The sequence below is a fragment of the Melanaphis sacchari genome, unplaced genomic scaffold (assembly GCF_002803265.2).
Source record: "Melanaphis sacchari strain LSU unplaced genomic scaffold, SCAv2.0 Contig12_pilon_pilon, whole genome shotgun sequence".
NCBI classification, from domain to species: Eukaryota; Metazoa; Arthropoda; class Insecta; order Hemiptera; family Aphididae; genus Melanaphis; species Melanaphis sacchari.
In genome coordinates this window covers 3157418-3171414 of record NW_020270527.1, presented here as the reverse complement: position 1 = coordinate 3171414, position 13997 = coordinate 3157418, and the positions used below count along the sequence as shown (strand labels likewise).

General features: G+C 22.4%; 1 protein-coding gene across 3 annotated transcripts in view; it reads right to left on the bottom strand.

Moving 5' to 3' along the window:
- Nucleotides 1-13997, bottom strand: part of LOC112591106 (band 3 anion transport protein-like) — a 47702-nt gene that overhangs the window by 30481 nt on the left and 3224 nt on the right. For all 3 annotated transcript variants that reach the window (XM_025334776.1, XM_025334775.1, XM_025334777.1), the window contains exon 2: nt 10008-10296. In XM_025334776.1, the coding sequence (XP_025190561.1) occupies nt 10008-10073 (66 nt within the window). In that variant the 5' untranslated portion in view covers nt 10074-10296. The remainder of the gene's footprint in view (nt 1-10007; nt 10297-13997) is intronic.

The following is a 13997-nucleotide window of genomic DNA, read 5'->3' as shown; positions in this document are numbered from 1 at the left end:
TTTGTATTACGTATTGCTATTATGTATTTAAAACGATTAACGATACATTATTATTATTATTATGGCAGTGGTCTGAGAGTACACCACCTCCACTGACCTCTTCACGCTGCAATAACACACTTTTGATTTATATTAAGTCCCCGATCGATTTTGTGTCCTTCCGGAAGCCCCAAGAACGTTTTATTTTTATTCACGCTACCCTCCAAAATTCTATTTACAGGAAATTCACGCCTCTCTCTTGTTTATTCATCAATGACACATTTTTTTTTTTTTTAATTCTGGTTTTTGGAATTTTGAAAAAAATAATAGAATACCATTTTTTAATTAATTAATTCGATATTTACTGTTTAAGGAATATGCTTTTAAGAAACAAACTTATTATTTTTTTTTTTTAAACCACACTTTTGATTTAACATTACGACATTAAACCACACCCCACATCTTTTAAACGTAATTTTGAACAATTTTTCTTAATATTATGATATTAATAATATAAACTTAAATAACTTTAAAAAAATGTATAACACTAATAACCTTAACCGAAACTTCTTGTTCAAATTTCAATTTAAATGCATTAATATTTTCAAAAAATATCATCTGTTTAACAATTTATAGTAAAAAAGGCTGTTTTTATTAAAAACAAAATTTTTACCATCACAGAACACTCTTTAAATGGTAAAATTTTAATTATATGATTCGTACGTAAACTAAAAATTAAAATTTAAGTAAAAGTATTATTAAAAAATAAAAATGGAAGTATATTTGATGAATCACACAATATATATTAAAATCGATCAAATACAATTATTTTTATTTAATTTAATGTATGAAATATTATAACCTACCCCCTATCATCCTCAACCGTCTTATTTTTTAAGATACAACACAAAACAAGATAAACATTATTATTTCTTAGTATAGATAAATAAATCATAATGAAAATGTATCAAAAAGAATTCTAAAATATGATATGCATATTATGTAAATTTTATGAATAACGTTCTTATAAAATCATATTTGGTGTGTACCTTGTTTGCATTTTTACTTTACATAATATAATATAACACCACCATTTGCAAATCGTTCCACGCTTCGTTTCTATACATGTCATTAAATTTCACATGTGTGTATGTTTGCATAAGAATGATGCAAATAATTCATAATTTTATACTCCAAAGTAAAATCAACAATTAGATATTTCAATGATAATTAATTGCTTTGTTATAGTACCATAAACCACTTGAAAAACTGGTTTATACAGATACCAACAAAATGGAAAGTTGTAGGTACTTACAGCACTTATGAGCTACCAATTTCTAACTAATTAATGATCTGCTATATATGATTTGAAACCCAATAGATTTAATTTAGTTTATTTAAAACAGTTGGTGTCAATTAAAAAGACATGTTAATATGTGAAGCCTATTAAATAGTTGGGTAGACTGTATGTATATTGTATACGTTATAAAAAAATATTTCTTTATAGACATATATCTAATCATTTTAATTTTTGCAGGTACAACTATAATAAAGTTAATAGCTCGTATTGTTTATCCTATGTATATTTATATTTCAAAGATGTTTAAAAATATAATTAAAATACAATACCTAACAGTTTCTAGTCTTTATAAATATTAAATATAATATATTGGTTTTTATTTTTATTTTAAAGCTTAATATTAATATTTTTATTTTTTGTACAAACTAAAGGAAAGAAGCTATATTTAGTTTTAAAAATAATAAAATTATTGATTATTTCAGAAAATTCTCTTGAAAATTGAAATAGTATAAAACAAAAGTCATTGTCAATTTTAAATAATGCAAAAAGTTAAGTTTTAAGTGTTTATTTTATTGCATTTTAAATAATAAGATGTAATCTTTTAAATTATTAATATAGTTACAAATAATAATTATTAATCCAATTGAAATAAAATTGAATATACCTATTGTTTGTATTATTATACAAATAGGCCTATTTAGGCCTACTTATAATGACGTCTATTTTATATTAATACAATTTTCTTTTCATAAAAACGAACGTTTTCAATAAGAACATTTGTATAGAAGAATAAGTAGGTTTAGAACTAATTAATTTTACGCATTTTGTTTTTGTTATTTAAGGTTTCTTAATTTTAAATGCATAATAATTTAGCTTATAAAAATGTTTCTTTAAAAATTATTCAAAGCATACATTATACATTGATACATAAGGTAGGTACTCCAATAGTCCAATTGTCTACAAAGCAAAACAATGAAATTAAATAATCTGGTTCATTTATATTTATGTATACATCATATTTTCATAGAAACAAAGTATAATGCGTATATTATTTGAGTGTAATATCGTTGTAATATAGTTGTATATTATCAAACTCAGATACTGTATGCAATAATGTAGTTAGGGAAGTTAGAGCCAATTAAATATTATAATATTAAATATAATTATAATTTATAACTCTTCCACGACAACTTTTATTTTTCAGTTCATACAGTATGGTGATATTATTTATAATACTTTTTAAATAAATTATTTTACTTTAATTAGATACAGATATTGAATGTAAGTAAATTTTCTTGCTTTTCTATCATAAAATATAATATACTACTATAAATTTAATGGTTATGTTTAGTAAATATTTAAGTTGAATAAAAGTGATAAATAGTCAAAATTAAAAATATTCGTACTTAAATGTATGTTGATAATTTTTATACAGAAAACTGAAAAAAACTAGGTAAAAAATTGATAAATTACTACTTCAAAATACTATCTAGATATACTTAATTTAGTATCTAACAAGGAGCTACTTTCAACTATAAAAAAATTAATAATTTAACATTTCCTTCACCACCCTCCCCCCCCCCCCCCCCAAAAAAAAAATCAACTAAAAGATAATAAATAATAATTCACAAGATTTAACCTGGCAGTTAAATGCATACGATTTTTTTATACCTTTATAATTTCTAGTAACATTATAATGATTATGTAATATAATGAAATCTGAAAGTACAATTATTAAAACTTATCAAGACTAAAAATAAATCATAATGTAAAAATAAAAACTATAATAAATTCTATACATTTTGTATTTAGGTAGTTTTTTTTTATCAATAACAATTAACAACTCACTGTATCAAAACGTAGTCATGCAGTGACACTATTAAAATAGATAAACTATATTTAATAATAATTGCAGATTTTCATTAAGTTTTAAATAATTTATTATACTATATACAAAATATGTATTTAGTATTTGTGAAATAAATAATATAATACCTACTAACAGGTAATAATACAAAATTCACCAATGTAAGAATAATAATACAACAATAAGAATTATAAAATAAGGATAAAATAAAAGTTATTTCGTTGGTAAAATACAAATTTCCAGCTAAAAAGTAATTTATATAATATATTATAATTATCTTATTTTTATAAGCTAAAAGCATAGTGACATTGAAGGTGAAAATACCACGAAAGAACTAGTCTAATATTAGCATACACAGAAATACACATTTATTATGTTTTTGGCATGCGACGACAAAACAAATTAAATTGACAACCCGACAGTTTACATACTCTCAAATATTTACTCATCAGTATTCATTGCTGCTATACTAATAGTACCACAAAATTTCGAAGGCTCAATATGTATAATTTTGAAGTTTTCATATCGAAAGCGCCAATATGCATAACAACAAAAATAATGTCATTTATAATCTAATAATTATAATAATATGTAACTGCAATCAATTTCATGCTTTTTTAACTTTTAAATAACACGTCCAGAGTACATACATTATTATGATTTGGATAATTTTAAAGTTAGACAGCTTTAACTTAAACAGTTAATAGAACATAATATAAATTGTGTAAATTGGATCAATAAAAGTACAAAATTTAATAATTTTAGAAAAAATAATCAAAAATGATTGATGTACAATATTATGCATGAAATTAACAATATTTATTTTATAATTACAAACATTTTAATAAATAATTAAAAACTTGAATATATATTAATATTATAATTAGGTTATGGTATTACATCTTATATTGTTCATATTGAATTAAAAACATTTTTATAAACAATTTTAATGTTTTAATTATAAAATACCATTTTTACTTATACAAAGAAGGTTAATTTAAATGTCTACACTGATTGTTTCAATAAATTTAAACTTTTTTAAAAATATTTTTTTACATGATTTGAAATTATTACAAAACAATATTTTTGAATAATAATTATATATTTTATATTTTTATAAGTTTTTTTTTACTTTTTTTAAAAACCACAATTTATATTTTTAATCTCATATTCTTATGTATAAAAATATAATTTAAAAAATAAAAATAAGTTCAAACTTAAATGAATATCTAAATCATAGTAAATTATTTATAACTTTATAAGCATTTAAAGTTTAGATAAGTAAAGTAGATCAATATTTTGCGATGTACCACGATACATATCTACTCCGTTAATCTAAAATTTAAGATATCTAGGTTTATATGAAGATAGATGGTTTATATGTTAAAAATAAATTTGTATGTATCGAAATACTCTGAAAAGCATGCTGATTGGAGTATGAAATTAAAGATTTTGTCATTCAAAAAAATTATAGTAATAAATAAAAATTTTAATAAATTTTATAATTTAATGACAACACATTATGTGAGAAAAATATTTCAACGATTACCTTGTATTTATTTTCAAGTGACAATGATATTAACTTAGACCCTGAATAATAAATTATATCAGTATTCAAGTAAGGCGACAAGGTATAAGACAGTTAAAAATTATAATTAGTTAAATGTTAAGTTGTGTTAGTATATTTAGTTACGATTATCTCATTTAATGGTATATGTATCAAGTATACAGTTCAACCCGTCAACAGTCAACTTCAAAATACACACATTAATAATTTTGAATCATTGACATTAAAATATTAATCAAATATGAATAAAAATATCTTGAATATTAATACATTTTAAATTCAAAGAGGAATTAAAAGTGATGACTGTATTTGTTTTAAATTAGGTTTTTATAGGTATATAATATGTTATTCTATTATCAAACAATAACACTCACTACTTCAAAATGTATTAACGTGTTTGAAAATATTTTTTTCACATAACTACCAATCGAAATAAAACAACATTTTTTAAAATATTTTTATTTTTTAAGTATTTTAAGTTTTTTTTTTTTAATGACAACATATATTATTCTGCTTCAGAATATGAAATTCAAAATATATGTTCTCATTAAAAAAAAAAAACTTAAAATACTTAAAAAATAAAACGAAAAAAAATTATTTAAAAATGTTGTTTTATTTCAACTAAAACTTACGTAAAGAAAATATTTTCAAAATTAATATATTTTGAAATAATAAGTGTTGTTTTGTAAAAGAACACTTTGCATAATGTTAAATACTTTATTCCATTCCTATTTTTATGTAATTTCCCCTACTAAAATCAAAAATCCAAATCCTCCAAAATTAACCATTTTATATGTCTACAGTTCAAGTACGTAACTACGTACATAATACCAGTTATGATTTGATTCATATACATAGATTATTTCTTCGTTCATTCTAATCTATTGCAATTATTACAAATAAAATTTAATAATATTCGTTATTGCAATATATGAATAATTCATACTAATTCGTCGTTTAACATAAATAAAAATAAAATATTATAATTAATTGATTGGATGTATTTAATTTATATTTTATGATATTTTAACTATAAAAAAAATTACAAATAATTGGCATACCTATCAAACATGTTTCACTTACACCATCCATCAGTATTATTAAATTATGCATAAAATTAATCGAAAAGACCATAAATGTTATAAATCTAAGTTAAGTTCAAAATAGCTTCAAAAATCTCATAAATTGAATGTTAAGTATAAAAATATTCAAAACAAGTATTCAATAATGCCTAAAATATAAAATTTAATAAAATACGTATCAACATATAACTAAGTCAATGATAATCTTAACTAGGTACCATGCTACATATAATACATTAAGATGGTAATAATGTTATCTACTTTTTTATAATTTACTGAAAATAAGTAATTCTAAAAAAAAATATAGGTCAATTGAATTTAATTCAGAATTTTGCAGATCTATTGTTATATGCGCTTCACTATGATTATACAAATTATTTAATTAAAATATCTTAAGGTATTTTCTTGAAGTACGAAAACAACTATAATAACTTAGTATATTAATTATTAAATTATACATCTTATGAATCATATAATAATAAAATTAACATTAATACAACTACACTCTAGAGACTTGATAACTAACTGGTAATAAATAATAATACTTATAATTTTAAATATAATAAATAATTAATTATTTAATTAGATGTATTTATAGTTTACGTATCGTATATATCTTATATAAAATATAGTATATACATATAATGGAATTAAATATTATAGGAAAATCTCCATTTTAATTATGACATAATCGAACAAACAAATATCCTAGAAATCGACCTTCAAATTCTGCAATATTGTCAACGAATGTATTGTATACGTATACGTTTGCGATATATATAAAATAATAGTAGTACACTATAAAACAATAAATGTTATTTATTAGTAAAACCTAGTTGTTTTAAAATTGTTTGTAAATTACATTTTAGATCCTGAATAAAGCGAGGAATAAATTTGTTTTACTGTTGTTATTTTTTATTGTCTAAGGTGGTACTTAATAAAAGTAATTTATCGATTTTATCTACAACTTTTCGAATTGTAAAGAAAAACAACTAACAACATTTCTTAATATATGTCTGCAAGCGAAATTTTAAATACAATTTTTTGAATATCCTGATTATTGATTTATCATTGATTTCTAGTTTTTATTTTATTTTAACACAACTACTCTCCTCCGGCGATTTGTGAGAAGTGAAATGAGCGTGATATACGCCTGGATTCTGTATCTTGTTCGAATTTTTGATAATACATTTGCATAATATTTACATTTCTTTAATTAAATATAGTATATAAAAGAAGCTTGTCCTTGAGATCAATCTCTATTTTTTTTAATGGGTACCTGTATATAATTATAATTATTTATTATGTCAGAAGCACTAGAACTATACTTCACGTACTAATTCGCATTTTTTGGACGTCATAATATGCTTTATAGAATATAAAGTATTATAATAAAAAAATATTAATATTATATACTGTATTATATGTATGTATACATAAAGCTTTATGATTTTCTTTCATAATTTATGTAACTATTTCTTCATTGACATTCATAGGAACATAATGTTGAGCTTGGTTTATTTATAATAAAACAATAAATAACGCAGTTAATCAATATGTAATATTACTCAATTAAATCAATATAGCTTTTAATACAAAACAAAATTTATAAACATATATATATATATATATATATATATATATATATATATATAAGTACTTTATAGTACTACTTTTTATTATGTACATAATAATTTATATTATAGGTATGTTAATGTACAAATCGCCTAAATCTAAAATTGTTATTAGTTATAACTTATAACGAACAAAATATAATGTTTCAGCAGAAACATTGTTTCCTTTTATAAATTGTCTAAATAAACAATATTGTATACAAAATAAATTTTAAATGTAGGTACATGGTACATTGTAAATGTTTATAGCATACAATGCCATAAACTGAATATTTTTCCTTGGAAACATAAACGGTATTTTATACGTAGTAGACACTGTATAAAACAATAACAAGTATAAGAGATTTTAACGTAAATGAAAGGAAGTTAAACAATTATTTTAAAGCTGTTTTATTATAAATCTAATAAAAATAAGATTTTCGAAGTTTTTTTATTTTATTAAACTTATAAATTTCTTGCCCATATCAATACTTTTTCATTTAGTATTTTTAAGTTAGGAAGATATTATTACAAATACGTTTCGAGGAAAAGTACTACAAGGAACACAAAACAATCAATTACAGTATGTGTTTCAACTGTAAAAACAGTAAGAATATTCGATCCAAAGTTAATATCAGAAATAACATAAGTAGGTACTACGCAAACTTTTCAATTTCAAATAGGATTCTAATTCAAATACTTTAAGAACCTCAATTATAGTTTAATAACTAAAACGCGAAATACGAATGTTCAGTCTGGCAAACATTGGCACAGAAACGAAAAATATTAAGGTGACGCTCAAAGAGTTTTGTAGAATCATAAAAAGTAGCCTTAAATCATTAGAGGTTTATAAACTTCATATTTTAAATGAAATAACAATTCCGGACAACCGAAAATAAAAGATACAGAAATGAACAGAGACGTCCACTTTGCAAGGAATAGATTCCTGCGGAATATTATATATACTCGTAGTATAAATGTATATAATCAAATAACTAAACAATAAAGACAGAATAATAATTGAAAAGAAAGAAGATTTTCACGATATCATGAACCGATGTGGATATAAGTGACAGAAATCCAACCGCCAAAAAATACTAGCAATGAAAAACACTCAATCGATCGAGAACAGGGATAGTTAAAATTAAAAAGAATTTAAAATAAAATAAAAAAATAAAATAATGGCGAATATGTATACATTTAGAACAAAAAATATGTATAGAAATGACCAATGGTGTGGGCTCAATGCAAAAAACGAATTTGTTCATCAACCTAAATGACGCAGTCACTAAAGTAATCAACTACTGGACAAAAAAATAAATTTAAATTGACTGACAAATTCAGCTAACGAACTTTAAAATTAATTCTAAAAAAGATCTCTATAGGCTCATTTATGCTGTTTTCGTGTAAAAGAATAATATATTTATTACAAATATTACTGTTGACATTTTATCGAATATTTTATAGAACTTAAATAAAAATAAAACAATAATTTCAAATGTGTATTTTCATCCTTTCGGGGCTATTAATTTATGAATGTTTTTACGTAAAATTTTAGTATTAATATAGATTAAGATATATTTTTACAGCAAACCTGCACTTTTTCGTTTATAATAAAGATAGGTATTCACTAATTATTTTACCACTTATGCTCTAGCTAATTTAAGAATAAACATTTTTATTTTTCCAATGTGAAATTTCTTTGATTGCCCAATACTTAATAGTTGCGTGATACTCAATTAGAATTAATTTAGCTTTTCGCTGTTAAATTAAAGGAATAAACTATAATTGTTACAATAATCAAGCTAAGTTTTAATTTGTCTACTTAAGAAAACATTAGCTTACGTATTATAGTTTATTATAAAAGCTATTATAAAATTCTTTAGGAAATACACTACAAACGCATTTTTTTGCTTAATTATTACTATTTTTTAAAGAAATATTTGTGAATATCAATAGTTGATTTCTATTTTATTAAATCACACGAAATTGTAACGTTTATAATAATTAACGCTACAAAGAAGAAATCATTGTAAAATTAACACAGTTATCTCTCTGCTTAGAATCTAAAATTGCATAATTAATTAAACTGATTAGTCAACAAACTATACACAACCAATGCTTATTTAGTATTTATTAAAATACCCTTTCATCCAAATCTAATTCAATTTATAATTGATATTTTGTTTTTTCTCGTTAATTCGGAATCTTTAAGTTAATAAACTAAGCTAGATAATATTATTTTGTTCTTGATATTTCTATACTGATTCTCTAAGATAAATATATTAATTTTAGGAATAAGTAGGATCCAAAATTATCTTTTTATATTAATATGCTAATACTTAATATAAGTATGTATATATAATATATATATATTATTTATCACTTTTACTTAGAAAATGCCACCATGGCTGTTTACTATTATAAAATAATATGTATATTATATTATGTTCTAATGACAAAATACGTATGATTAAAACGTTCCTGCCACATTGTTATAAAATAATAATACTAATAATTTTCGAGTTTATCACGTATAAATATGTATATATGATAACCTCATTTTAATTTATACAAAATAAATACTTTTAACACTCACAGCAATATTCGCATAATCCAATGATGTACTGGGTTGGGTCCTATGTCTCTTTTCGTTTGCGCTCATGTTGGAAAATAATATATAGGTAGCCTTGATTAATCTTGTAATTGGTGTACAATATTACCAAACGTTAAATAGAATTGAAATTGTTTCTGTGGAGAATTTTTTTTTTCTTGGTGCTCGACCTATCCTCGCTGGTCGATAGGTTGAACTCATTGATCGCTGTACCGGCGTCCCTTCCGGTAGTTCTGATACTACAAGTGCCGTTCTGATGGAATTTAGTACCTCACTGCAAAATAAATACACAACATGAGTTATAATTAAATGTTATCAAACAACGACCTTTCACATTATAATTATTGAAATAAGAATGAATTATTACTACGAACCACTTTTATTTTATACTATACTATATGAAGTAGTTTCAGTTTTTTTATACTGTTACATGTCCATCAATCATTACTTTACAAAACATTAGTGTTTCAAGTGACATTGAAGAGACTTACTATAGAATCACAAAATATATTATGCAAAATTGTATATTGGAGAATATATACTTGTTATTTTTAAAACATACTTATAGTATACATCATATAATTTTAAAAACATTAACATACATTTTTTTTAAATATTATGAAAATATTATATTGCACAATACCGTGCTCTTTTTCGTGTGATTTTTAATATTGCACTTAGAATTATATCTTTATTTACTTCTAAAGTTCTAAAATTTTACAACAGTTACGGAAGTTTATTATTGTCTACTATAACTCATCGTATAATTATTTACAATTTAAACTAGAAATATACGACAATCGAATCATTTAATAATTGATTGTAAAACCATATGCAGGCTATATAGTTGAAATAGGCTTACAATTATTTTAGTTATACGATTATAATTAATATATTAATATAGCTAATAATTAAAAATTAAAATATAACATGTGCTATAAATTTAAAGTCAAATAAATACTTATTAAACATTATAAAGCAAAATCAAAAAATTGAGTACCTATGGTTCATGTCATAAACTAAATTGGAGCAAGTTTCAACGTTAAATTTATCGTGTAATTCCATCAATAGCAATGTTCACTATTGAGATGTAATTTTTGTTTTATGTCAGAGGTAGTAAACCTATCTTTTATAATTTATTTATTTATGTCATTAAATTTGCCATAACAGCAGTTTTAAACGTCATTTTACCCCAATCATTTAGTTAACAAAAATATTGTGCTTGTAAACGAAATCCATGATAATAACGTAGGCAATAATATAAATCAATACATCTAGAACACTGAGTACATTAAATAAGAATTTTACACGAAAAAAAAACATCATTAAATACAGAATTTTACTTAAAAGTTCTAACAATATTTATTTACCTTGATTTTAAACGATTCGAACAATGTCAAAGTTAAAATTATAAAACGAAATACATAATACGTTGATCAAAATTAAAATTATTTATAGATGCTATAGATTATGTAAATAAAAACAATTAATTTTAGATTAAATTCTTTCGAATCTTTATTATTACTTTTGCAATTATTTATTATTAAATTTAAATTTAACACATCCTAATGAAATCAATGATGTAAGTGGTAAAACATTAGCCAAACTATACTTCAAAGTGTTAAAAACGTGTTACTCGATTAATTTAACACTTAATTGATCAAAGCTACTATGATACGGAGTTTATGTACATGATCTAATTTATAAATAAATAATTTCCTACCTAGATCAACTAATCGAAATATTATCTATATTGGCAAACAATCCAAAGTAATAACTAATAAGTTTATTCCATTCCCTGGAAAATTTGAAGAACAATTAATTAAATGAACATTTTTTTTGGACATAGGAAAAAACTGAAAATTTTAAATTGTCTATTAGTCAAGTGGTATAATTTAGGGGAATCGGAGGTACAACTTTCAAGGCACCAAATTCTGAGTCCCGTTATAAAGAAACACTAGTGCTTGAGGTCTTGAGTTCTTGAGTGCCTGATACTAATGGCAAATTTTATTTTTACTATAAGTTAAATTGATCATATTACAACTCGAAATATTGTATCAATAAAATAAAATATATTAAATGAGTGTCAAAAGTAAAAATTTTTCTACATACTAGTTTTGTCCTAAACATAACTAAGAATAAAGATCTAATACAAATTGCCCGAATTTCGCACATTTTATCAGAATTTTACGTTACCTAGCAAGTAAAGACCTTATAAAATTTAAGTATATCTTTTTTTCTAAATGTTTCTGAAAATAGGGTGCTATTTCATTGAGTTTCTAAGACGTCAAGGTCCTTAATGCGCAACTACACGTGTGTATTACCAAAACATTAAAAACAAAATTTAAAGAAACTTTTAAGGATATCATAGTAATTTACAAATTTAACAATATTACACATTAAATAAAAATAATAATTGTATTACAAGTTTAGACGTATCTTTTAACCTTATGGGTGAATTTAACTTCTATAGTAGGTACCTATAATAGTTATTCATTTAAATCACCAAAAGTAACTATGACAAAATATTTTTTTACTGCAATCTAAACTTTACCAAATAATTTCTAAGTTAATACAAATACTTATTATACCAAAAACTAATGTCGAATTTAACATTGTTAGTCTAAATACGTAATCGTCTATAAACGTCTTTAAGAACTTAAGCTTAAAATCTTAAGTTAGCCTTATTATAGTAGTAATATTGTCTGTAATAAATAACAACCAGTTTAAATAAAAAAAATGTATTTGATTTTCGTAAACCAAAAATAAATTCATGCGTGAAAAACCTATAGCAATATACAGCGCTTGAAAAAATAAGCTATAAACACCCTCAAAATCTTAAGAAATCTATTAATATAACCCAGAAGTTTTTAAGTTTCTAAAGAACAAAAAAACATTAATTTTTATACGTATATTTATATAGTATATAAATAGATAGATTAATAGATTTTATTGATTATATTGTAAATTACTATGCATAACCCTTTCCAAAAATATTTTCTAGTTGAGCTAATTAGTATATCGTATATGATTTCAATAATTATATATATATATATTTCCTACATTATATAATCTAAAAATGAAAATGTCTATCTACAACCAATATATTACGAAAATAAAAAATAAAGTTCTTTTATTTTTTGTTTACAATTTTATTATTATTAACATACTTATATACTTTCTATCAAAATAATGAAATTTTTTCAACGTAGAATGTCATTATCACAGCGACATGAGACTTTATTCAATTAATAGAATTATGATCATATTATGGTGTTAATAAATATCGATATATTACATGTTTATCGAAATATATAATTATCCGAGATAGAAACGACGTTTAGTATACAATTTATACTTATAAATATAAAATATGAATTCTATAACAGGAAATAATTGAACAATCTCAGCATTTGTTACACGTAAGCATAATTAAGTTACATTCAACACTTCAATATACGTATTATCGTATGAACAATGACATCTAACATATATGAATAAGTACTTTTAAGATTAAATTCTCAAGAAATCAAGAAGCTGTTAATATATTTTATTAGCACTTAAAAAATGTAGGTACTTATAGTCAATTTATAATATAGCAAAAATATACATTTATTAAATTGTAATTTATACATTTTAACATTAACATTAGTTTATTATATCTACACTTAAGGTATAATAAATATATTTAAATTAAAGTTTAAAATGGTAAAATATCTTTTTGAGATGCATGACACTGTATTTATATTTTATCCAAATACCTGACTACTTACATTTGAGCGAATGAACAGTAGGTTAGTACCTACATTGATTTTTAAATTATTTCTGTATTATTGTAATTGTTTTTTTTTTTTTGACATTTTTTCCTGTAAATGAATACTGAATAAAACTTTAAAATTGTTACGAAGTACATTTAATGACTGTTAAACTAGTTAAAATAATAATTAATTTGAATATTTTATTTATCAATAGTTT